A 25,925-nucleotide genomic window follows, 5' to 3' on the forward strand; every position below is an offset into this window, starting at 1 on the left:
TTATCTCACATAAAACAGGGGCAAAAAAGCTTTTACAAGTGGAGGAGAAAATGAGGGATAGCAGGCAACACTTGATCCTTACTCTCATTGAATTTGGCTCAATAGTATACATACTCAGTCAAGTATAGGAATGTAACTTAACTTACAGGGAAGTAGGAAGGGAGGGAAAATAGAAAGGAATATAATTTTTTCTTACCTGTACATGGCACTTGCACAAAAATTGGACATGTGTTAGAGCATAAAAATCTCACAATTAATGCAGAAAAACAGAAATATTAAATGCATTGTTTTCAGATCATAATACAAAGAAATTACATTAAATGAAGGCCATGAAAACACAGACTAAAAATTAATTGGAAACTAAATAATCTAATCTTAAAGAATGAGTAGGTCAAAGAACAAATTATAGAAACAATCAATAATTTCATTAAATATAATTACAACAATGAGACATGTCAAAATTTATGGGATGAAGTCAAAGCAGTACTTAGGAGAAAATTTATATCTCTAAACGCTTACATCAACAATATAGAGAAAGAACAGATCAATGACTTAGACATGCAACTAAAAAAAAAACTAGAAAAAGCAAATTAAAAATCCCTAGTTAAACACTAAATTGGAAATCAAAAAAAATTAAAAGAGAGATTAATAAAACTGAAAGTAAAAAAGCCATTGAAATAATAAATAAAATTAGGAAATGTTTTTTATGAAAAAAAATAATACAGGAGATAAACCATTGATTAATTTGATTTTTAAAAATGGAAAGAATACCAGTATCGAAAATGAAAAGTGTGAGTCCAGTCCTAGTGAACGTGAAATTAAAGTAATTATTAGAAACTATTTTGCCCAATTATATGCCAAGAAATCTGACAATCTGGGTGAGATGGAGGAATGTTAACAAAACATAAATTGCCCAGGTTAACAGAAGAGGAAATAGAATACTTAAATAACCCTGTCTTAGAAAAAGGAATTGAACAAGCCATCAATGAGATCTCAAAGAAAATACACCCAGAACCAGATGGATTCACAAAAGAATTTTACCCAACATTTAAATAACAATTCAGTCTAAGACTATATTCCCTATTTGAAAAAAACAGGCAAAGGACTTTTACCAATTTTTTTTTACAACAAAAATAGTGGGCCAATACCAGGAAGAATTAAACAGAGAAAGAAAATTATAGACCAATTCCTTAGTGAATATTGATGCATTTTTTTTAAAAAATAAAATACCAGCAAGGAGATTACAGTAATACATCACAAAGATCATAAACTATGGCCAGGTGAGATTTATACTAGGAATGTATGGCTGGTTCTATATTAGGAAAACTATATATAAATGATGATATCAATAACAAACACAACAAAAATCACATGATTATCTCAGTAGATGCAGAAAAAGCTTTTGACAACATAACACTCATTCATCTTAAAAATACTAAAAAACAGAAGAATAAATGGAGCTTTCCTTAAAATGATAGGTAGCATCTAAGTATCATCAGTGAGTATTAGCTGTAGTGGAGATAACCCAGAAGCCTTTCCAATAAGATCAGAGGTGAAACAAGGATGCCCATGACCATGACTATTATTCAATATTACATTAGAAATGCTAGCTATAGCAATAGGAGAAGAAAAATAAATTAAAGGAATTAGAATAGGCAATGAGGAAACAAAACTATCACTCTTCGCAGATGGTATACTTAGAGGATATGAGAGAATCAATTTAAAAACTAGTTAAAACAATTGACAACTTTAGCAAAGTTTCAGGATATAAAATAAACCCATCAACACTTCTATATATTACCAACAAAGTTCTGCAGCATGAGATAGAGAGGGAAATTCCATTTCAAACAACTGTTGACAATATAAAACACTTGGGAGTCTATCTGCTAAGATAAAGTCAGGAACTATATGAACCCAAGCACAAAATATTTTTCATACAAATAAAGTCAGATCTAAACAACTGGAAAAATATTAATTGAATATAGGTAGGCTGAGTCAATATAATAAAAATGACAATTCTATCTAAATTAATTTACGTATTTAGTGCTGTACCAATCTAACCACCAAAATCATCTCATAGAGCAAGAAAAAACAGCAATAAAATTCATGCGGAGGAATAAAAAGTCAAGAATATCAAGGGAATTAATGAAAAAAAATGTACCAGGTCTCAAACTGTATTACAAAATGATAATCATGAAAACAATCTGCTACTGGTTAAGGAACAGAGTGGCGTATCAGCAGAGTAGATTAGATACACAACACACAGAACCAAATGATCAGAATAATCCAGTGTTTGATAAGCCCAAAGATCAAAGAAGTCACTTTTTGACAAAAATTGCTGGGAAAATTGGAGAGTAATTCAACATAAACTAACTGCAGACCAACCTCTCACACCACACATCATGGTAAGGTCGAACTGGGTACATGATTTAGATATAAAGGATGAGAACTGAATAAAATTTATAAGAATACAAATCATTCCAATGTGAACAGTTAGTTTTCAGAAAAAAAAAATCAAAGCTATCTATAGTCATAAAAAAATGTTCTAAGTCACTATTGATTAGAGAAATGCAAATTAAAATAATTCTGAGGTACTATCTCACACCTATAACATTGGCTAATGTGACCAAAAAAAAAAAGAAAATGACAAATGCTGAAGGGAATGTAGAAAAATTGGGAGACTAATGAATTTTTGGTGGAGTTGTGAACTAATCCAACAATTGTAGAGATCAATTTGTAGCTAAACACAAAAGGCTATAAGATTGTGCAGACCTTTGACCCGGCCGGATCACTTCTAGGTGTATATCCCAAAGAGATGAAAAAGACAAAGGACCTGCATAAACAAAAATATTTCTAGCAGTTCTTTTTGTGGTAGAAAAGAATTGGAAATTGATGGGCTGCCCATCAATTGAGGAATGGCTGACCAAGTCATGGTATATGATTGTGATGGAATACTATTGTGCTATAAGAAGTGATGAGCAGTATGTTTTCAGAAAAATCTGAGACTTGCATGAACTGATGCAAAGTGGTGTGAGCAGAACCAGGAGAATATTCTTCACAGTAACAGCAATACTGTATGATGAACAACTGTGACTTAGCTCTTCTCAGCAATGCAGTGATCTAAGAAAATTCCAAAAGACTCATGATGAAAAATTCTATCTACCTCCAGAGAAAGAAATGATGGAGTCTGACTGCAGATTGACGCATACTTTTTAAAAACTTAAAAAAAATTCTTATTTTTTTGTTTATATTTTCTTTCACAATGTGACTAATATGGAAATGTGTTTTGCATGACCACACACACACACACATATATATCAAATCACTTGCCTTCTTAATGAGGGGGGAGGATGGGAGGGAGGGAATTTGGAACTCAAAATTTTTTAAAATGTTAAAAATGTTTTAGGTGTAATTGGAATAATGTAAAAGATTATTTTTTTAAAAAGTGGTTGAACCTTCATAAATCAAGAAATAAAAAGGGAAGCATCTTTGCTGGGAAAGCAAAAATCAATTTGTAAGTGAAGAAATCTTAGAGAAAAAAAATCATGCTCATTAAGTAAACCATATGTGAAAAGAGGTTTAGGGAATTTCCTAGGATAGCTTTGTCTACCTCTTGAGTGCCTGAAGGTAAGGAAACTTGTAAAAATAATGAACTGAGGGTCCCCAGAGCATCAAAATCCTATGGATATAGTGACTATAACAAAATTGATTTTAAATATACATGTCACCCAGTTAAGAAATCATTTAGGAGAAAGACACTATAAATGTCCCTCCTGTGAGAATTTTTTTCCCTTTGAGAACAACATTTAAAGCTCATCAGAGAGTCCACATGGGGGAGAAACCTTATAAATGTGATGAATGTGGCAAAGGGTTTGTTCAGAGATGCCACCTCAATAGAAACTCTATAATTAGTGTTGAAGCTGATTCAAATGTTTACAGATATAAATTATTCCATACAGAGAAGTCTTAAAATTATGAGGAGCATGGCATGGAGAGTGAATGGTATATATAATCATTATGGGAAAGGTTTCACTCAGAAATTAAACATCAGCGATTATCAGAGAGTCTAGCAATCCTATAAATGTGATCAATGTGGGAGAGCATTCAGATGGCAATCACATATTTATAGACATCGGAGGGTTCACACTGGGGAGAAATCCTAGATATAGAATGAATGTAGTGGTCTTAATTCACAGAACCACTTCAATCTTTATCCAAGAACCCATATAAGGGGGAAAAATTAAAACTCTTTGTGACCAGTGTAGGAGAGAATTCAAATGTTTTTTATAGATATCAGAGAATCCACAGAGGGGAGAAATTCCATAAATGTGATGAAAGTGGCAAAAGTTTCTAGCTTCCATGTTCATCAGTTGAGTTCACACAGGAGAGATCTTACAAATGTGAGCAGTGTGGCATGTTCAGAAAACAAACTTCAATGTATCAGAGAGTCCAAACAGGAGAGAAACCCCATAAATCAATGAATTTGACAAAGGGCTCATTCAGGGTAGAAACCTTACCCTTCATAAAAGAGTCCACTCAAGAGAAAAATCCCATGCATGTGATCAGTGTGGGAGAATACCCTTCAAATTTTCACATTTCTGTAGGCATCAGAGAGCACATATGACTATAAGTAAGACAAAAGCTTCATATTGCAAAAAGAACTCAATGTTCATAATAAACTTCACCCCTGAGAAACAAGTCCTGGGGCAAAGATTTTTTGGAGGTTTGGGGTTGCTTATTTTTTTCCTCAGAGGCTGGAGAGATGTGTTCAACACCTGTGAGAAACTGACTAAATGCAACATTTGTGGGAGAAGTTTTATTCATAGCTCATGACTTATATGCTGTTCAGAAAGTGTATACAAGAATGAGATGCTGTGTGACCATAAGCCTTTGTCTGTGGTGACAGTTTTACTTACTCATAACTTTCCTATTGAATTGTGCATTTCTAGTTGTTGCTCTTTAATTTTTGGTCTTTGATCATAGAATGCCTCTTTTAACTTCCTTGGATTTGCAGTACAAAATTCCTCATACCCCAAGTCAGCTTTGGTATAGGTAGATGTGTGTTTCCCTTGACAATTTATGTCATCTCTGCATATTGGAAAAATCACAGACAAACGACCGACTTCATTACCCTAAATTGGGAACCACCTCATGTGGGGAGATGAGATCAAGTCTTCTACCTAAGTTAAACATAATCTTTTAAAAAATGGAAGACTACATCTCCCCATAAACTGCTATTCCGGTTTTTACAATTCCTCTCTTTTCCACATTCTATCCTCTTCCTCCCTAGCTATGGAAAAAATGAGTTACTATTTGCAAAGCTCTTTGCAAACTGAAAGCACTATATATCTGCTATCATCATCATCACTATTTGTTCCATTTTTTACATTCTGTTTAGATCTGCCTCAATTTACCTGTGCCAGCATCCCGCTGAACTAAGCCTTTCCACTAGTGGGCTCCAAATGTCACCCCACAATTGCTTTGGATTTCACTGACCCATAGGATCTGTCTAAATAGAAAAATACCCTGGGTGATTTCCTTTTTTCTTTTACGTAGTATTTAATTTTTCCTTAGTCATATGTAAAGATAATTCATTCATCCCCACCTCCCTCAATAAAAAGGCAAGCAATTTGATATAGGTTATACATATGTAGTCATGAAAAACATTTCCATAACAGTTATGTTGTGAAAGAAAACATGGACCAAAAATACTCGGGAAAAATAAAGAAAGCTAAAAAAAAAGGGTGCTTTAGTCTGTATTCAGACACCATCACTTCTTTCTCTGGGGATGTATAGCATTTTTCATCATAAATCCTTCAGATGTGTCCTGGATCATTGCATTGATGAGAATGACTAAGTCACTCACAGCTGATCAGCTTACAATATTGCTCTTACTATGTTCACAGTACATTTCACTTTGCTCATATACATCTTTCCAGGTTGGTTTTTTGAGAACATCCTGCTCGTCATTTCTTACAGCACAATAGTATTTCATCATAATCACATATCACAAGTTGTTCAGCCTTCTCCAATTGGTGAGCACCCTCTTGATTTCCAATCCTTAGCCATCAGAAAAGAGCTGCTATGAATATTTTTATACATATAGGTCCTTCGCCTTTTTAAAAAAATCTCTTTTGGGATTCACACCTAGTAGTGGTATTGCTACGTGGAATGAATGGTTTTATAGCCCTTTGGGCATAGTTCCAAACTGCTCTACAAAATGGTAGAATGAGTTTACAACTCCATCAATAGTGCATTAATGTTGCCTTTTCCCCCACATCCCCACCAACACTTGTCGTTTTCCTTTTCTGTCCTATTAACCAATCTAATAGGCATGAGAGAGTACCTCAGAATTGTTTTAATTTGCATTTCTCCAATCAGTAGTGAGTTAAAGCATTTTATATGGCCATAGATAGTTTTAATTACTTCATATGAAAACTGTTCATATCTTTTGATTATCTACCAGTTGGAGAATGGCTCTCATTTTCATAAATTTGACTTACTTCTCTATATGTGTGAGGAATGAGGTTTTTATCTGAATAACTTGCTTCTAAATTTTTTCAGTTACAATTGCTAACTGTATTTTCGTCAATCCTATTCCACCTCCATTTATTCTATTCTCGCTCTCCTTTCATCCTACCCCTCTTCAAAACTGACTACCCCTCCCCCAATCTGCCCTCCCTTCTATCACCTGCCCCCCTTCTCTTAACCCCTTTCCCTCCTACTTTTCTGTAGGGTAACATAGATTTCTATGCCAAATTGACTGTGTATGCTATTCTGTCTTTGAACCAATTTTGATGAAAGTAAGGTTCACTAACTGCCCCCTCACCTCTCCCATCTTCCCCTCTACTGTAAAAGTTTTTTCTTGCCTCTTTTATGTGAGATAATTTACCCTAGTCTACCTCTCACTTTCCTTTTCACCTAGTACATTCCTCTCTCACACCTTAATTGTATTTTTTAGATATCATCCCTTCATATCAAATTCACACCTGTTTTACATATACTCCATCTAACAACTAATAGTGAGAAAATTCTTATACATTACAAGCATCATCTTCCCACATAGTAATGTAAACAGTTTAACCTTATTAAATCTTTTGTGATTTCCCTTTCCTGTTCACCTATTTATTTTTCTCTTTGAATCTTACATTTGAAAGTCAAACTTTCTATTCAGCTCTGGTTTTTTTCATCAAGAATGCTTGAAAGTCCTCTATTTCACTAAATATCCATTTTCCTCTTGAAGGATTATACTCAGTTTTGCTGGGTAGGTGATTCTTGGTTGTAATCCTATCTTCTTTGCCCTCAGGAATATGATCTTCCAAGCCCTCTAATACTTTAATGTAGAAGCTGCTAAATCTTGTGTTATCCTGACTGTGGCTCCATCATGCTTGAATTATTTCTTTCTGGCTGTTTGCTATATTTTCTCCTTGACCTAGGAGCTCTGGAATTTGGCTATAATATTCCTGGGAGTTTTCATTTTGTGATCTCTTTCAGGAATTGATTGGTGGATTCTTTCAATTTCTATTTTAACCTCTGGTTCCAGAATATCAGGACTGTTTTCCTTGATAATTTCTTGAAAGATGATATCTATACTCTGGTTTTCAGGTAGTCCAACATTTTTTTTACATACTCTCTCCTGGATCTATCATAAGCTTCCATTTGCTCACTTCTAATTTCTGTGGGATGAGAACTATCACATTTTCTCAATAGTTGCAGTTTTCTAGTAAGGAGTGGATAACCACTTCTCCAGTGTCTTGAAGAGAAGATTCTTAGTTGGGTATAGATTGTATGAGGAGACATCCCTGGCCCTTTCCAGTGGTGACTCTGTGAAACAGTTATTGAACAACATATTCGAAGCATGTGCCAGACATGATAAGGAATAGATGTAGATATCAATTCTCAGATTAAAAAAAAAACAAAAACTCACCATAAATCAAGAACAAAACAATGCAGAGAGGAATACTTCAGATGAATGTGGGGGGAGGGAGATCCTCACAATTAGAGCTATCAACAAAATATAATGAGTATCCTTAGAAGGTGGTGGGTTTCCCCTTGCTAGAAAACGTCAATCTAACACAAGTAAAAGCCCTCTTTGAGGGGCAATGGGACAGAGGATTCTTAGCCAGTCTTCAAGACCACAGGATTTCTGAAGTCCTTTTCAACTTTGAGATCCTGTGATTCTCACATGCCCCAAAGACCAAAACCTTATATCTTCATTTGCTTCTGTGACCTGTTGCTGATAGCTAGTTATAAAAATGTGGCACTTTTCCGATTTACAGCATCTCATCATTCATGCTTCTTACTTTTTATTCAATGTATGAGCAGAAAAGGAGACCAATTTCAGATAATTTAGAACACAAAGTCCTGGTTCACCTGGGTCAAATCCCAGGTCCTCTATTTCAATTAATTTCAACAAGCACCTACTTGTCTATTGCAGTTCTGCTGGTCTATTACATCTAACTGTCTAGTTTATTCTGGGTAATTAAAATGCCACACTCCCTGCCCTCAAGGAGCTTATGTTCTACACAAGAGAAACAACATGCCAGAAGGAGTAAATATAAGTATATATAAAATAAACACAAAGTAATTGTGTGGTAGTGTTATTGACTCCGGGGCGGGGAGGGGGGGAACCAGGAAATAGCACTGGGCCTGGCATCAGGAAGACCCGAGTTCAAATCTGGCCTCAGACACTTATTAGCTGTGTGACCCTGGGCAAGTCACTTCACCCTTTTTGCCTCAGTTTCCTCATCTGTAAAATGGGGATAACAATAGCCCTTACCTCCCAGGGTTATTGTAAGGATGAAATAAGATTGTAACTGACGCTGTTTAGCACAGGGTCTAGCACATACAAAGCTCTACAGAAATGTTAGTTGCTATTATCCCTGTCATTATTATTATTATTATTATTATTATTATTATTATTATTATTATTATTATTATTATCATTATTATAAGATGAGATACTTGCTTGTGGCATGACCCTGTGCAAATGGCTTTACTTTCTGGACTTTTTCATCATTAAAAGGATGGTTATACATCACCTACCTAACAAATGTGTCACAAGCAGCTCTAGAAAGTGCCACATAAACCTGAACCACTGTGGGGTCTTTTTCTTACCTGTGAAATTCAGGGCCAAAATCCCACCGTAACCCCCCTCCAACCAGGTAATACACAATTGTGAATTCCTTGCTTTAGGCAACATGCCTCTGCCATAGTCAACTGCGAGTAGCCTAAACTGGAGCTCTGCTTCTATCGCTCAATGGCACAAACATTTCTTACACTCTCACCATGGGCCAGATGCTGGGCTTACTAGCTGCTTGACTGTAGGCAGGTCCCTGCCCTTCCATGGACCTCAGCTTCCTCAGTTTCAATAAGAGGGCTGGATGAGATGGCCTAGAAGATCCCATAAGCTAAGAACTCTTGGGGCCTGAGTATACTTGAGGAATTGCAGTAGAAAAAAGAAAAGAAAACTATACATGAACTAGAAAAGGAGGAAAGTATTTTCTCTCTTCAGGCAAAATATAAGGTTACTCATTGTCAAGGAAAGATGTCTCTCTTCTCTAGCCAAACTTTGAAAGTTTTAGGGTACCCGCATGCCACCACAATTCTTGGGACTTCAGTTTTTTCTTTTATCCAGCAGAGGTATTGGAAAAGATGGCCTCTAGCACCCCTTCTGGCTTTAAATCCCAAGTTCTTTGAATGGGGTGGGAAGGGGTACAAAGGAAGAGGCAAAGGTCAATCGATGCATACAGTTGAGGTAGACCTCTTGGTGGTAGTGGGGGTGGTGGTATGTATGTGCATAGGGCATATAACCAATTAACATGACAGTTGTACTTTCCTATCCCAGTAGGGAAAAGAAGGGTCTTGTTTCTCCCCAAACCTTTAAGGGGTTCCAGGAGGATTAAATAATTTATATATGGAAAAAATGAATCAACCAATTAATCAAGGCATATCATGCTGAGACGTCTGGATGCCAAGAAGAGGCTCAGTTGAGGGGACTGGTTCAGAACATCATTTCTGTAACCAGGGTTTGTAGGACAGCGGTAACCTGGGTGGCACCAGGCACTTAAGTGTCAACGGCTAAGATATCAGCTGAAATCTGGTGAGGTCGAGTTACAATTAAAATGAACACAACTAAAGGCTGGTGTGCAAGATAGGAAGTAGGGAAGGGGTCTCAGATGAGAAGCCACAATAACCTAAGAGAACGATGGAACACCCAGGAAAAAGGGAAAACCCAGAAAAGTAGATTCAGAACAGGGAAGAAAAAGAAAAAGAGGATCCCGTACAGGATGTCACTGCCAAGCAAACCATTTGCAAATGCTCAAGGAAATCAGAAATCTGATCTGATTAGCCTTGACTCTGTCTCATTAGTACTAAAAGGGGGCGGGGAAGTGGCCCCTAGTATTTTACACAGTAGTTTCCAGAGCCTACCAGTAGTTTCACAGACTACCTGGGCTCAGTGGCCTATTAACTCTTCCCCACAAAACATAAAATTTGATCTTAGCTTGAATGATGCCAGCTTACTTTCTTCAACCCAAGAGAATTTACTGGTATTACATGGGCAAGGTTCTATTCTTCTCTCTTGATGCCGAGAAGGAGAAACTGAACGACTTTCCTTGTGGTCTTGTCCCTAGGACTAGGTTAGAAATTTACTCTAGATATGATAATCATTGACTGACACATTGAAGGATCAATGGCTTTAGACTTAAGAGATTATCCAGTATAAACCTTCCATTTCACAGATAACAACAGGAAACATTTATGTAGAACTTACTATATGCCAGACACTTTGCCAAGTGCTTTATAGTTATTATCTCATTTGATCCTTATAACAACTCTGGGATGTAGGTGCTGTTATTATCCTGTTTTACAATGGAGGAAATCGAGGCAAAGAGAAATTCAATGACTTGCCCCAGAATCACACAGCTAGTAAGTATCTGAGGAAGGATTTGGAGAGACAACTGTGCTCATGTTCACATGGCTACTAAGTGTCAGGGATGGGATTTGAACCCAGAATTCTTAAGTCCAGTACGCCCTCAAGAGAGGACTTGAATCCAGGTCTTCCTAATTGCAAAACTACCCCTCTACCCATTATACTTACTATTTATTTTTACCCTCAACTTTTCCTTCTCAATCACTGCAAAGCAGGACTGGTTGGTTCAAGCATCAAATTTATCATTCTACTCCTCCAGGCCTCATCCTCCATGGTTGGGACAAAGGGACATTTCCAAAGCCTATCATGCAAAGCAGCTGCATATGCGAACAGGCAGGAGCCCCTGAGGACCTAAGTTCAAAGACAAGTTCATGGAGGGTACAATTTAGCATGATGGATGGAGTGCATGAGGAAAAAAGGATATGGTATCTCCCTTGCAACAGCCCCTGCCAGTGAAACCTCATACCCTCTTCTACTCCCTGGAGAGCAGAGGTCTGCCGCCCAAAGATAGAGATAGGCAGAAGAGGCCCAGCCTGAGTAGCATGCCTGCTCTCGGTTTCTCATTCTGAATGACTAACGGTGATGACTTTCATACACAACAGCTTACACTGTGCACTGTTTGTCTTCCACAAATATTTATATGCACATTTATCTTTTAACAGAAAATCCCCCTCCCCCATTGATTTGTGCCTTCCCAATTCTCCAATTATGAGCTGTTCCCATAAGGATGGCAGGATCCCAGCTTTGTGCATTCCCTAATAATGGAAGTGAGAATAACAACCCTTTTGATTTCCTTCGAGACTCAAAATCCAGCTTCTATAGATGTAGAAACTCTCACACTGAGCACTTATGACAGCTATAACTGTGTAAATTTTAGAGATATCTAAGGGACATAATCCAAGCTTGAGTTACAGTATGTGCCATTTGTTGAAAAGCAATGGGGATTTCCAAATGCATTTCTCAAGAGATGGGGATTCACAAGATTCATTAAAGGATTCGCAAGAAAGTTCCCAGGAGAGTCAAGCGGGATGGGTGACTCCAGATGGGCTGCACTGCGCGTTTTAAGGAAAGAAGTATACTTTACTTTCCTAGTATGTTCTACCCCAATTATTAGTGCTCCTTCCCTGATCGCACCAAAATAATTTCTATTTTGTATTTACTTACTTATTGAACAGTATTGTAGGCTTAAAGGGGAAAGAGATCTTAGAAGAAAAGGGGAAAGAAGAGAATAAGTGTTTATTAAATACTTAATATGTGCACCAGGCACTGTGCTAAACACTTTACAAATATTATCTCATTGAATCTTCACTACAACCCTGAGAGGTAGGTGTTATTATCATCCCCATTTTACAGATAAGGAAACTGAGATAGACATAGGTTAAATGACTTGCCCAGGGTCACATAGCTAATAAGTTTTGGAGGGCAAATTTGAACTCACTTCTTTTCGTTTATTAGTTTTGTTTTTTTTCTTTAAATTTATTTAGCATTTTATTTTCCCCAGCTACATATAAAAACAATTTTTAACATTTCATTTTTAAAACTTTGAATTCTGCATTCTCTCCTTTCCTTCCTCTTCCCACCACCCCCCTCCCCTGCCATTGAGAAGGTACGGTTATGTATCTGTAGTCTTTCAAAACATTTCCATATTAGTCATGTTGTGAAAGAAAACATAGACAGCCCCCCCCCCAAAATAAACCCTCTGAAAACTAAAGTTAAAAAAGTATACTTCATTCTGTATTCAGACACCGTCAGTTCTTTCTCTGGGGATGGACAGCATTTTTCATCATAAGTCCTTCAGAGTTGTCTTGGACCATTGTATTGCTGAGCTAAGTCATTCACAGTTGACCATCTTGTAATATTGCTGTTACTTTCTACACAAGATGTTTTCCTTTGCATCAGCTCATGCAAATCTTTCCAGGTTTTTCTGAGAGCATCCTGCTCATCATTTCTTATAACACAATAGCATTCCATCATAATCTCATACCACAAGTTGTTCATCCATTCCCCAGTCAATGGGCATCCCATCAATTTCCAATTCTTTGCCACCAGAAAAGAGCTGCTATAAATAACTTTGTAGATAGAGGTCCTTTTCCTTTTATTAAATCTCTTTGGGAATTCAGACCTGGTAGTGGTATTGCTAGGTCAAAGGGTATGCATGGTTTTATAGTCCTCTGGGCATAGTTCCAAATTGTTCTACAGAATGGTTGAATCAGTTCACAACTCCACTAACAGTGCATTAATGTCTCATTTTCCCCACATCCTCACCAACATTCATCATTTTTTCCTTTTCTATTAGCCAATCTAATATGTATGAGTCAGTACCTCAGGATTATTTTAATTTGCATTTCTCCAATCAAAAGTGAGTTAGAGCATTTTTTTCATATGGCTATAGATAGCTTTATTTCATCTGAAAACTGTTCGTATCTTTGAATCATTTATCAATTGCGGAATAGGTCTTATTTTTATAAATTTGACTCAGTTCTCTATATATTTGAGAAATGAGGCCTTTATAAGAGAAACTTGCTTCTAAATATTTTTCACAGTTATGGTTGCTAACTTATTTCCCCCCATCCTGTTTCCCCCTCTGTTTATTCCAGGGATGAGGAACCTGCAACCTCAAGGCCACATATGGTCCTCTAGGTCCTCAAGTATCGTCCTTTGACTGAATCCAAACTTCACAAAGCAAATCCCTTTAATAAAAGGATTTAGGGTTATTTGTTCTGTTAAATTTGGACTCAAAGGGCTGCAGTTGAGGACCTAGAGGGCAACATGTGTCCTTGAAGCTGCAGGTTCCCCACCCATGGTTTTATTCTCTCTTTCCTCTCACCCTGTCCCTCTTCAAAAGTGTTTTGCTTTGACTACAGCCTCCCCCAATCCACCCTCCCTTCTATCACTTTCCTCTTCCCCTCCTACTTTCCTGTAGAGTAAGAGAGACTTCTATACCCAAATGACTGTGTAATGTTATTCCCAATTCTGATGAGAGTAAGGTTCACTCACTCTCCCTCACTTCTCCCATCTTCTCCTCCACTGTAAAAGCTTTTTCTTGCTTCTTTTATGTAAGATAATTTACCCTATTCTACCCCTCCCTTTCCTTTTCTCCCAGGACATTCCTCTCTCATGCCTTTATTTTAATTTTTTTAGATATCATCCATTCACATTCAATTCATATCTCTGCCCTCTGTCTATATTTGCTAATTCTAACTGCCCTAATAATAAGAAAATTCTTATGAGTTACAAGTATTATCTTACCCTGTAGGCATGTAAATAGTTTAACCTTATTAAGTCCCTTATGATTTCCCTTTCCTGCTTGCCTTTATATGTTTCTCTTCAGTCTTGTATTTTAAAGCCAAATTTTCTATTCAGCTCTTGTCTTTTCATCAGGAATGCTTGAAAGTACTCTATTTCATTGAATATCCATTTTTTTCCTGAAGGATTATACTCAGTTTTGCTAAGTAGGTGATTTTTGGTTGTATTCCTAGCTCTTTTGCCCTTCAGAATATGATATTCCAAGTTCTCCAATTCTTTAAGGTAGAAGCACTAAATCTTGGATTATCCTGACTATGGCTCCACCATACTTGAATTGTTTCTTTCTGGCTGCTTCAATATTTTCTCCTTGACCTAGGAGCTCTGGAATTTGGCTATTCCTGGGAGTTTTCATCTTGTGATCTCTTTCAGGAAGTGATTGGTGGATTCTTTCAATTTTAATTTTACCCTCTGGTTCTAGAATATCATGGCAGTTTTCCTTGATAATTTCTTGAAAGATGATGTCTAGGCTTTTTTTTAAATCATGGCTTGCAGGTAGTCCAATAATTTTTAAATTCTATCTCCTAAATCTATCATTAGCTATCATTTCTTCAATTCTAATTTTTAAGGAATTATTTTCTTCAGTGAGCTTTTGTATCTCCTTTTCCATTTGTACAATTCTACTTTTTAAGGCGGGGGGAGAGGGGCACCTCCAGTCCTCCTGATCTATATCTTGCCACTGGAACCCGATGGCTCTGGAGGAGAAAGTGAGGCTGGTAACTTTTCACAGACTTCCCTCACTTAAATACAATTCATTTGAAAGTCATGCCATTGCCTTCCTGATGTCATAGTCTTCTTCAAGAAGGAAGGACAAACAACAGCAACAACTTTTTAAGGGGTTTTTTCTTCCAGTGAATTTTTGTGCCTCTTTTTACATTTGGCTAAATTCCATTTCTCGAGATATTCTTCCCCTCATTGGCTTTTTTACTTCTTTTACCATTTGGCCTAGTCTGTTTCATAAGGTGAAATTTTCTTCACCAGTTTTTCGTGTCTCCTTTACCAAGCTATTGACTTGTTTTTCATGATTTTCTTGCATCACTCTCATTTCTCTTCCCATTTTTCCTTTACCTCTGTTACTTGATTTTCAAAATCATTTTTGAATTGGCCTGAGACCAATTCACATTTTTCTTGGAGCCTTTGGATGTAGGAGCTTTGACTTTGATATCTTCTTCTGAATCTGTGTTTTGATCTTCCCTATCACTATATTAACTTTTTATGGTCAGAAGTTTTTTTTGTTATCTGCTCATTTTCCCAGTCTATTTCTTGACTTAACTTTTTCTTAAGATAGGGTTCTGCTTCCAGGGTGGAAGGCACAATGTCCCAAGCTTTAAAGGTTTTGTACAGCTGTTTTCAGAGACACTTCTGGGGACCTGTAAGTTTTCATTTCTTCCAAGGTGGTATGGTGTAAGGAAAGGTGTGTTTACCACTCTCCTGGCCTGTGCTCTGGTCTGTGGGTGACCACAAGCACTCTTTTCTGCCTTGGAACTGTGACCAGGGTCCTGGCTCCACTGTGGCCACAAGCTCTGTTGTACTAGTGCTCCTCCTCACCTTAGGACTGCCATCCAGGACTGTGACCCAGATCTGAGTATGGGCAAAGCAGCAGAGTCCTGTCTCAGTCCTAGCAAAGAAACCCCTGTAATCTCCTTCTGACCAGTTGTTCCACCCCCTTAATGTCTGTGGGCTGAGAGGTCTGGAAGTGGTTTCTGCCACTGCCGATTCAGTGGCTCCCAAAGCCTGCTCCTGGGTTGCTGGGGCTGGGTCTGTGCTGGCACCACTTGCACTGGACTTGCTCCCAGGTGTGACAGACCTTTCATGCCAATCTTCTAAGTTGTATTTGGCTGGAAAATTATTTCACCCCATCATTTTGTGGGTTCTGCTACTCTAGGAATTGTTTTGTGGCATTATTTAAAAGGGTTTGGGGAAGAGCTCAGGAGAACTGCTGTCTTTTCTCCAGCATCTTGACCTGAACTCATTTCTTGACTCCAGGCCCAGATCATTATCCCCTGTGCCATGTAGTATAACCCCTCTCATTTTATAGTGGGGGAAGCTGAGTCTCAGAGAAATTAACTAACTTGCCGAGGATCAAAGTAACAAGTGAGAGAACCATGATTTGAACACAAGTCTCCTGACACCAAGTTCAGCACTTGTTCTGCTGCCCTAAACTGACTCCTAACATGTTATTTTCCCCTCTTAGAATGGAAACTCCATGAGGGCAAGATCAGTTTAATTTTTGTCTTTGTATCTCAATCACTAAGTACACTTATATATAATATAACACACACATATATGTATATATGTCATTACATATTAATAGTAATATAATGATCCTAGAATATCAAATTATATCATATATGATATTAGTATAGTAACATCGCCATATTATTTTATGTAATGTATAACATGATACATTAGTATAATAATTCTATAATATGAATTATATATTATATAGAGTGTACGTGTATATATGCACATATGTATGTATATGTATATACATACACACGTATGTATGTGTGTATGCATATATGTATGTATGTTTTTTTTTACCAGACCTGTGCTGTGATTTCAATAGCATGACACTACAGGTGAAGAAATTTCCCCCCATCGGCACCTGGTTTACATTTTACCATTTTAGAGAGTTGCCCGAACACTAAGAGCCTGAATACCTCGTGCAAGGCCGTACAACCAGTAGGTGTTCGAGTCAGGAAATGAGCCCAGGACTTCCTGACTCCAAGGCTGGTTGTCTTTGCGTTATTCCATGCTGCTTCTGTACTTCAAATAAATGGTTGCTGGATTTGAGTTGAATTGTAAACTCCTCATGGATGAAACAAGAGCCCCAGAGAGCCACCGGCTCTGAGTACTCATAACTCTTGCTTCTCTAGGAGCCCCGCGTAAATTCTACAACAATGCCTACCCATGTCCATCCACCTCTAAAAGTAACATGCGATTTCCCTTTTGATTTCAAAAGTTGACAGAGAAATGTTTTCTTCTTTCAAACGAGAACAGCTGGTATGGCCAGCCTTTGCTGACTCCGAGTCAATCACATCTGAGGCTGGCCTCTGCCTGAATCTCATTCTTAGGTACCTACTCCTTAATTAATTGCTCTAGCTGAACACACACAAACCCCAAGTCTTCCCAGAACAGTTGTGCTGGGGTAGGAGCAGTGGAAGCTATAAGATAGTTTCAAGATGTTTCAAGTATGTGAAATCACATACAGATGTCTAAATAGTACGTCCAGTCAAAACGAATTTTAACAGCCATATGAACGCAAATCTACACCTACACACAGACATTTTCTTGGGCAGGAGAATGGATGAGAACAAGCAAGATGCAACTTGCAATTCACTTACCTGGCCATGACACCAGTTGCCTTCCATGATAAGAAGTCAGGCAGATCAAAAAAGTGTCCCGCCTTATCCCAGCAAGACTTTCTCAAGTTCTGCCAAATGAAATGCACGTTAAGGATCAGTTAGGACTGTTTTTCACCTTTCTTCCCAACACATCCAATCATGGCTCAAAATCATCAATCCCAGTCCAAAAATGCCAATGAAAACGTATTCGGGAAGGGGTGGTGGTGGTGGTGAATGGAGAGATTAACTCCATCATATCAGTTGGGGGAAAATTAGCAGATAATCATTAATAATACTTCTAAATATTTTTTCCCTCTCTCTTCAACCAAAACGAGCAAAAGCATTCTATTTTTGAGAGGGTATATAAATGATCTTCCTGGTGAAGGAGCCATGAAGCTAGAGAGCAAGGCATTTAATGAAAATTGTTTCAACCCCTAACAACTGTGGGCCAGAGAGGGAGCTCCATAAAAGTAAAGGAGATAAAATGAAGCCATCCTGTTCTTTAAATTTCTACATATACCAGCTCACCAAAAAGAAAAGAAAAACATGGTCTTCATTCTCAAGGAGCTTACTATCAAGTTCAAAATAAGCTGTGCTTGATTGATTTTCAACATCACAAATCTAAAAAATGCATCTGGCAATCTAATATAGACTCTGCCCATATTGAAGCCCCCTCCCTTTTTATGTACCTCTTAACTGATTCTATTTCCTTCTATGGCTTTCACATCACCATTAGACATCTGGCTACAGTAAGAACAGGAAGAACTTCCCAAAACATGGGTTCCCATAAAAAAGGCAAACTGAAAGAGAGGTAGAAAGAAAAGAGAAAGACTTTGCCAGGAAGGACAGTACCAAAATATCAAACAGGGAATTGAAATTCAAGCTAAATGAGAAGCTGGTAAGTATGCAGTTGGGCACGTCAACAAGTTCAAATTACAATGCCTCAACAAAATACACCCCAGCTCCCTGAAAAGAAAAAAAAAAGAAAGAAAGAAAAAGCAGTTTTTACTGCTAAGGTCCTGAAAGTGATTTTTGAAAAATCAAGCTAAACAAAATTTCTGCAGCCTGAAGACAAGTAGAGATGTTCTTGATTTTCATTTGGGGAGGGAAGTCGGTCAATGAGTCAGCAAGTGCTTGGCTTGGAATTCTGCCTCAGATAACTACTAGTTGTATCAGTTTCTTTACCTGTAAAATGGGAAGCAGGGTAGACAATGATTTCTAAGGCCTCCTTCCAGCTCTAAATCTACAATGTTATGGCTAAAGCTGGATTGATAGAAACTTGGAGGGAGATCCCCAACAAAATGCCATAAAAAGACATGTTAGTAGCCATGTTCTACTTACATTTTTGGATGGCATATAATATTTCTGCAGATTGCCCAAAACTGGGAGGGTTTAGTAACTAATTGGATGACAGAATAGATATATATTTACAAAGAACATGACAAAAAATTAAAACGATGAGGCAAACATAATAATATGAAATTTAATATAGACAAATAATTTGGGTTCAAATAGTCAATTTCACAAGTCTTATATTGGGCAGATACAAAAATTGGTAAAAGACAGTAAACTTAATTGGAGTCAATATGACACAACTAACAGAAAAGCTCCTGTAATCCATGACTGAATTAAGAGAGAAAGCTATGGCAAATCAGCAGCAGACTAAAAAGCAGAGATGTCACCTTCCTGATAAGGTCAATAGAATCAAAGCTATAGTTTTTTTTTCTAGTACCCATATATGGCTGCGAGAGGTGGACTACAAGGAAAACTGAGCACTGCAGAATCGATATTTTGAAATTGTGGTTTTGTAGAAGACTTTTGAGAGTTCCTTGGATACCAAAGAAATCAAATCAATCAATACTAAAAAAAATAATTCAGGGTATTCACTGGAAGGTCCAATACCAAAGCTGAAGCTTAAATACTTAGGTCACATAATGAGAAGATGGTCCTCATTGGAAAAGACTCTGATGTCGGGAAAGATTGAAGGCAAAAGGAGAAGACGGCAGCGGATGAGATGGATAAGAAAGTGTCACGGAAGCAACAAACTTGAACTCTGACAGACTTGGAGAGATAACAGAATATAGAAGGGGCTGGCATCCTATGGTCCATGAGTTCAAGAAGAGTCAGACATGACTGAATGACTAAATGATAAAAGTGTTCAGAATGGAGCAGTAATAGCTCTGCTATTTATTGATCTGATCAGGTCTGGAGTACTTTGCTTGGGTCTTGGCACCATGGTTTTGGAAGGGCACTGATAAGCTGGATAACATCCAGAGGAGGGCAACTGGGGTGGTGATGGCCCTGAAGATCATGCCATATGAGGATTGACTGAAAAAACTAGAGAGTTGAAATGGATAAGACAGTTGTCTTCAGCGTTCTAGAAAAGCTAGCATGGGAAATAGAGATTAGATCAAATGTTCTGATTGATCCCAGAGGTCAGAACCAAAAGCAATGGATGTAAAATTGAAAAGAGGCAAATTGAAGCTTGATATGAGAAAACAAACCCTAAAACTGGTTAATTATGAGAGCTATCTCAAAGTGATATAGGTTGCATTGGGAGGTGGTGAATTTCTAGTCACTTGACATCTTCAGGCAAAGGTTGAATGACCATTTGTCAGGTGCCATAGTGAGTGCTTATTTTCAGGTATAAATGGCTGTGAGCTCAAGGCCTAATTTGAAATTCTGTAAATCTGAATCCCTGTTCAATTATTGGTTGGCCTACAAAACCAATGAGATATTTTTCCAGCTCTGAGATTCTGTGACCCACTGTCTCATTTTAAATAAGCCAAATCTCATCCTTTGTGTGCTATCTTTTTTGAAGGTTGTGGTGGTGGGGGGGTGGAAATGGGAAAAGCCATAGAAAGACGATAGGAAAATACAAGATAAAAGATAGAGAGAAAGGTAGAGAGAAGGAAGGAAGGAAGGAAAAGATGCAGGAAGGAACGATGAAAGAGAGGGAAGAAAAGAGAGAGAGAGAGAGAGAGAGAGAGAGAGAGAGAGAGAGAGAGAGAGAGAGAGAGAGAGAGAGAGAGAGAGAAGAGAGAAATAAAATGTAATGAAAGAAAAGAGGGGGTGGGGAGGGAGTGAATGCTCCCTGGAGCCTGGGTTCATTTCTCCAGAAATGCTGACAGACCATATGTGACTGATCCCATGCTGTTGTTTTTTTTTTTTTTTTGGATGGAGCCCATGATTTTCAAGTGCTTTGTCATCAAAAGCTTGACTGGCCAAAAGTATATCAGGCCCCACTGATGTATTTTTTAGCTCAGGACTGCCCACAGGGCAGAAGTCCATAACAACACCCTCTGGCCAACAGAGCAGAGAGCTCTGAGCAATCACACCTCACTGAAGTCCAGCTGGGCTGCTCCTTCACTTATACTAGGGTACTGCACCCTGCTCTATCCAAGAAGGAAAAGAGGGCTGGGAACCTGCTTTTCAAAAATACCCCCTCCCCTTATAGTTCTGTTTAATGGTAAAAGACAGTAAGCTGTTTCCTGATTTAATCAATTCAACAAGCATTAAAGACCTACTGTGTTCTGAGCACTGTGATAAGTGATGGAGATACACATACAAAGAATGAATAATCCCCACTTTAGAGGAGCTCCCATTCTAAAAGGGAAGACTACAAATAAGTACATAAGTATGTACAACACAGAGTAAAGAAAAGAGCTCAAAACAGAGAGCGAATAACCATCCAAGATTAATCTTCCCCCCACCCTGCTATTTTCCAAAATAAAAGTCCCAATTATTTCAGCTCCGTAGATCTATGACCTGAGATGCAAGCTATCTGCTTCCCAATGCCAGTCCTGGAGTTCGTCAATCCCTAGGGCTTGGAATGAATCAAAAGGATGGAAGGTTCAAAGAACCACATCCATTATTTGATAAAACCACAGCATTTCTCAGGAGTAGCATATCACTCCAAACAAAGCCAGCTGCAGAATTCAGCAGAGGGTGGAGAGAGAGCTGGGCGGCCACAAACATCTGAGCAAGCCAGGAGCCATCATGTCCTCCACAGGGCAGATGCCTTTTTGGCCCTCTCTTTCCCCTGCCCATAAGGGATCGACAGTTTTTTGAGGGGAGGTGGTAGGGGATGAGGGAATGCTCCCCAGTCTAACCCAGCCTTCTGGCTGCTGCTATAAGGCTGGGGGTAATCAAAGGGAGAATGAGGCAGGTGGACATTAATGCAGGCTGGGAAGCCTCTTCTACTGTCTTCCCCGCTGGGGAGGGGTGTTGTAGCTTACGGAAATCAAGGAAACAGGAGTCATTCCTGGAGTGCTCCAATATTTGGTTATTAATTGCAAAGGAATGATAACTGGGCTGTTCGTGTGAGAACAACAGCATAATGAATGAAAGAGAGTGGAGTGCTTTCTCCCCTTAATTCCTCACTTGATAAATTGGTCCCTGAAGATTCTTAAGAGATTGTTTTCTAGCATAACCTTTGAAAAGGACAAACAACTGCAAGAAAAGGAGAGAGCTTGTCCTCAACTTAAGTTCAAAGCCTGAAACTGGAAAGCTGGTTAAAAAAAACAAATAAAAAACTAGCTTGACCAGTGGTTAAAAAGGAAAAAAAAATATCCCAATGGTAATCATTTGAAGCCCAGTGATGCTGAGGAGCCAACGTGGTGAGAAACCCCAGAAGATCCAATGAAGACATTTCTGGGCTGTTTCACCTCTAGCTACAGGAGACAGAGGAAGTGTTTTGGTGCAATGTCGGGCAGGAGGGTACCCATTTTCCCCCATCCCCTCCAACATTTGTCATTTCTGACAGGTGTGAGGTAGTACCTCAAAGTTGTTTTAATTAGCATTCCTTTAATCAATAGTGACTTAATTACAAAGAGGTAATTATTGAAACAATCTAGTAGTGGCTAAGAAATAGAGTGGTAGATCCCTAGGATAAACTAGATACAAAATACATAGTAGTAAATGTCCACAGTCACCCGGTATTCGAGGAACCCAAAGATCCAAGCTTTTGGAACAAGACTGGCTGAGATGACAGAAAAGTGAAATGACAAATATTTGGAGAGATGTGGAAAAATTAGGATGGTGGAGTTGTGAACTGATTCAATCATTTTAGAGAGCAATTTGAAACGATCCCCAAAGGGTGTAAAATTATGCATTCCCTTGGACCCAGCAATAAAACTATTAGGTCTGTATCCCAAAAAGCTAAAAGGAAAAGGACTTATATGTACAAAAATATTTATAGTAGCTCTTTTCATGGCAGCAAAGAATTAGAAATTGAGGGGATGCTTATCAATTGGGGAACAGCTGCATAAATTGTGATACGTGATTGTGATGGAATACTATAAGAAATGACGAGTGGGGCTGCTTTCAGGAAAATGTAGAAAGACTCATATGAATTGATGCAAAGTGAAGTGAGCAGAACAAGACTTTGTACACGGTAACAGCAATACTGTTATGATAATCAACAGGAAAAGACTTAGCTACGCCAGGCAATACAATAATCCAAGACAACTCCAATGGACTTAGAATGAAAAATTCTATCCTCCTCCAGGGAAAGAACTGATAGAGTCTGAACGCAGGCATTTTTAAAAACTATATATGTATGTATATATATATATATATATATATATATATATATATATATATGTGTGTGTGTGTGTATACGTATATGTGTCTATAAATGTATGTGTATATTATATAGAATATAATATATTAATACATCATATATTATATAGATATGTTTTGTTTTCTTTTGGAACATGTATGAAATCAAAATATGTTTTGGATGACTTCACATGAACAGTTATATCAAATTGCTTCCCTTCTCAAGAAGGAGGGAATGGAAGGGAAGAAGGATAGAATTTAGAACTCAAAATTTTTAAAAAAACCTGTTAAAATTGTTGTATGTAATTGAGAAATATTTAATGATATAAAATATATTGGAAACATAGTGCTTTGGAGCATTTTTCATATGACTATACATATCTTTGGTTTCTTCTTTAAAAAAACTGAGCCATTTTTTCCATTGGACAATGACTCTTACTTTCATAAACTTGACACAGTTTTTATAAACTTGAAAAATGTGGCCTTTATCAGAGAAACATGCTGTAAAATTTTTTGATATTACTTAATTGTCTATGGTACATTTTAGTGAAATGTAATTTCCCTGATTATTTCTTTTAACTAGGTCAATTTTTGCTTTTGCAGGAACTGTGCTAAACCCTGGGAATATAAAGAAAGACAAAAAACAGACCCACCCCCAAGAAGCTTACAACCTCTAGGAGAGACCACACACAAACAACTATTTACAAACATGTTGAAGATGGGATACACTGGAGACAATCTCAGAGGGAATGGGAAAAGCTTTTTCTTGAAGAAGATAGGATTTTAGCTGATCCTTGGAGGAAGTCTGGGAAGTCAGGAAGAGGTATAGTTGAGAAGGGAAAGTGTTCCAGGCATGGAGGACCACCAGTGAAAACACCTGGTGAGGGGATGGCACAGAAATGAAGTCAATGTCACCAAACTGTAAAGTATGTGGAGGCCTGAAAGGTATTGGCAGATTGGAAAACTAAGAATTTAACAAGGGTTTAGAAAGCAAACAGGCTTTCTATTTAATTATGGGGCAAAATAGGTGGCCCTAGAGTTTATTGGATTAGGGTGACATATTGTCTCTTTTATTAGAATGTAAGTTCATTGCAAATACTGAGTGTTTCATTTTTTGTACTTGAATCCTCAGTGCCTAGCACAGTGCTTGGCCCATAGCTGCTGCTTAATAAATGCTTGTTGATTGATTGATTTGCATCCCCACTGTCCTCCACAGTGGTCCATGGGATAGAGTATTCAACTTGGCCTCAGAAAGACCTGAGTTCAAATCCTGCCTCAAACATTTTCTAGTTGTGTGAGCCAGGACAAGTCACTCATTTTCTTTCATCTTCAGTTTCCTCATCAATAAAATAGGGATGATAATCACAGCTATCACGCAAGGTTGTTGGGAGGATGAAATGAGAGGACCCAGATAAAGCGTTTTACGAATATTAAAGTATTAATACATATGTTCTAGCGATTATTATCATTATCGTAAATAATTTCTGATTTGAATTAACTTGAAAGGGTCTCAAAATGGAGCCTAATTACAAACTATGTCATACCTGTATCAACATTAGCTGATTTTAGTCCTCCTAAGAGAGTAAAAAGCTTATTTCTCCCTGATAAGCAGCACAAGGGCTAACATCTCAAAAGTTTTTACCCATAGTTTATCTCCCTGTTAGATTGTTGGGTCCTTGCAGGACAGAGTCAAACCCGTAAGTCCTTGGGGCAGCCCCACAGGATCAAGAACAAAGACACTCTCACAAAGTCAGCGAGCCAACAGCATGGATTAAGAGCTCACAGTTCTGTAGCATTTTAAGGTTTACAAAGCAAAAGCAAGGGTATAGAAGGCAGGATTTGGAGTCAAGAAAAGCTTGAGTTTGAATCCATCTTCAAACACTTAATAGCTGTGTGACTCTATATCTCTCGGCCTTAGTTACTCACCTTTAAAATGGGGTTAATGATCATACCTACCTCCCAGGGTTGTTGCAGGGATCAAAAGAGATCATATTTGTAAAGTACTTTTCAAATCTTAAAGCTCTCTATAAAGGTTAGTTATAATGAGGACAAGGATAATGCACTTACTATGTGCCAGGCACAGTACTAAATCAAGCCCACAAGCATTTATTAAGTGCCTACTGTATACCATTCTAGACACTGGGGATACAAAAGAAGAAAAATAGTCTCTCCTCTCAAGGGGCTCACAGTCTAGTCCCATATAAGATATATATATAGGATAAATTAATTCAAACTCATTGAATAAATGTGAAGTAAGAAAAAGCTCTGTCCCAGCCTCATTTCCCAGAGAGCAGGTTTGTATCTATTCTCTGCAGGGTTACAGAGTGAAGAAGGCTCCTGGCCAAGGAAACTGCCAGGAAGACAAATCTCTTTTGTCTCGGGTGAGCAGGTCCTTTGGAGGGGTTTCATTTTAATTGGCAAATGGATTCATTCACTTCCTGGCCTGGCTGGCTAGGTTGCTGCTGAGCCCAGGGAATGTCTGCCATACTCCATTCAAGAGGGAGGTGCTGGGCCAAGAGACAGGAAATGATTTCGGGGATATTTTCTGATGAAATGGGATGCTGTCCTAGCAGCTTCCATCCATTGATGCCCCTTATATTCCCTGGCCAAAGTCAATTACCTTGGCTCCTCTTCCTTAGACACATTTCTTCATAACACTTAATGGAAGCCATTCATGATTCACCATCCTGGTCTGTAGTGGGCACTCTTTTTAAAAAAAAATGTTGAAATGGCCACCTCTTTGCTATCTGCTTCAGATGATCAAAGCCAAGATGTCACAG

The 25,925-nt window shown here is 38.0% G+C and overlaps 1 protein-coding gene across 5 annotated transcripts in view; it reads right to left on the reverse strand.

Moving 5' to 3' along the window:
- The window catches only part of FGGY (FGGY carbohydrate kinase domain containing), a 512,879-nt gene that overhangs the window by 422,042 nt on the left and 64,912 nt on the right, over window positions 1-25,925 (reverse strand). For all 5 annotated transcript variants that reach the window (XM_036754773.1, XM_036754775.1, XM_036754774.1 and 2 more), the window contains exon 5: window positions 17,584-17,672. In XM_036754773.1, the coding sequence (XP_036610668.1) occupies window positions 17,584-17,672 (89 nt within the window). The remainder of the gene's footprint in view (window positions 1-17,583; window positions 17,673-25,925) is intronic.

Source organism: Trichosurus vulpecula, chromosome 4 (assembly GCF_011100635.1).
Source record: "Trichosurus vulpecula isolate mTriVul1 chromosome 4, mTriVul1.pri, whole genome shotgun sequence".
NCBI classification, from domain to species: Eukaryota; Metazoa; Chordata; class Mammalia; order Diprotodontia; family Phalangeridae; genus Trichosurus; species Trichosurus vulpecula.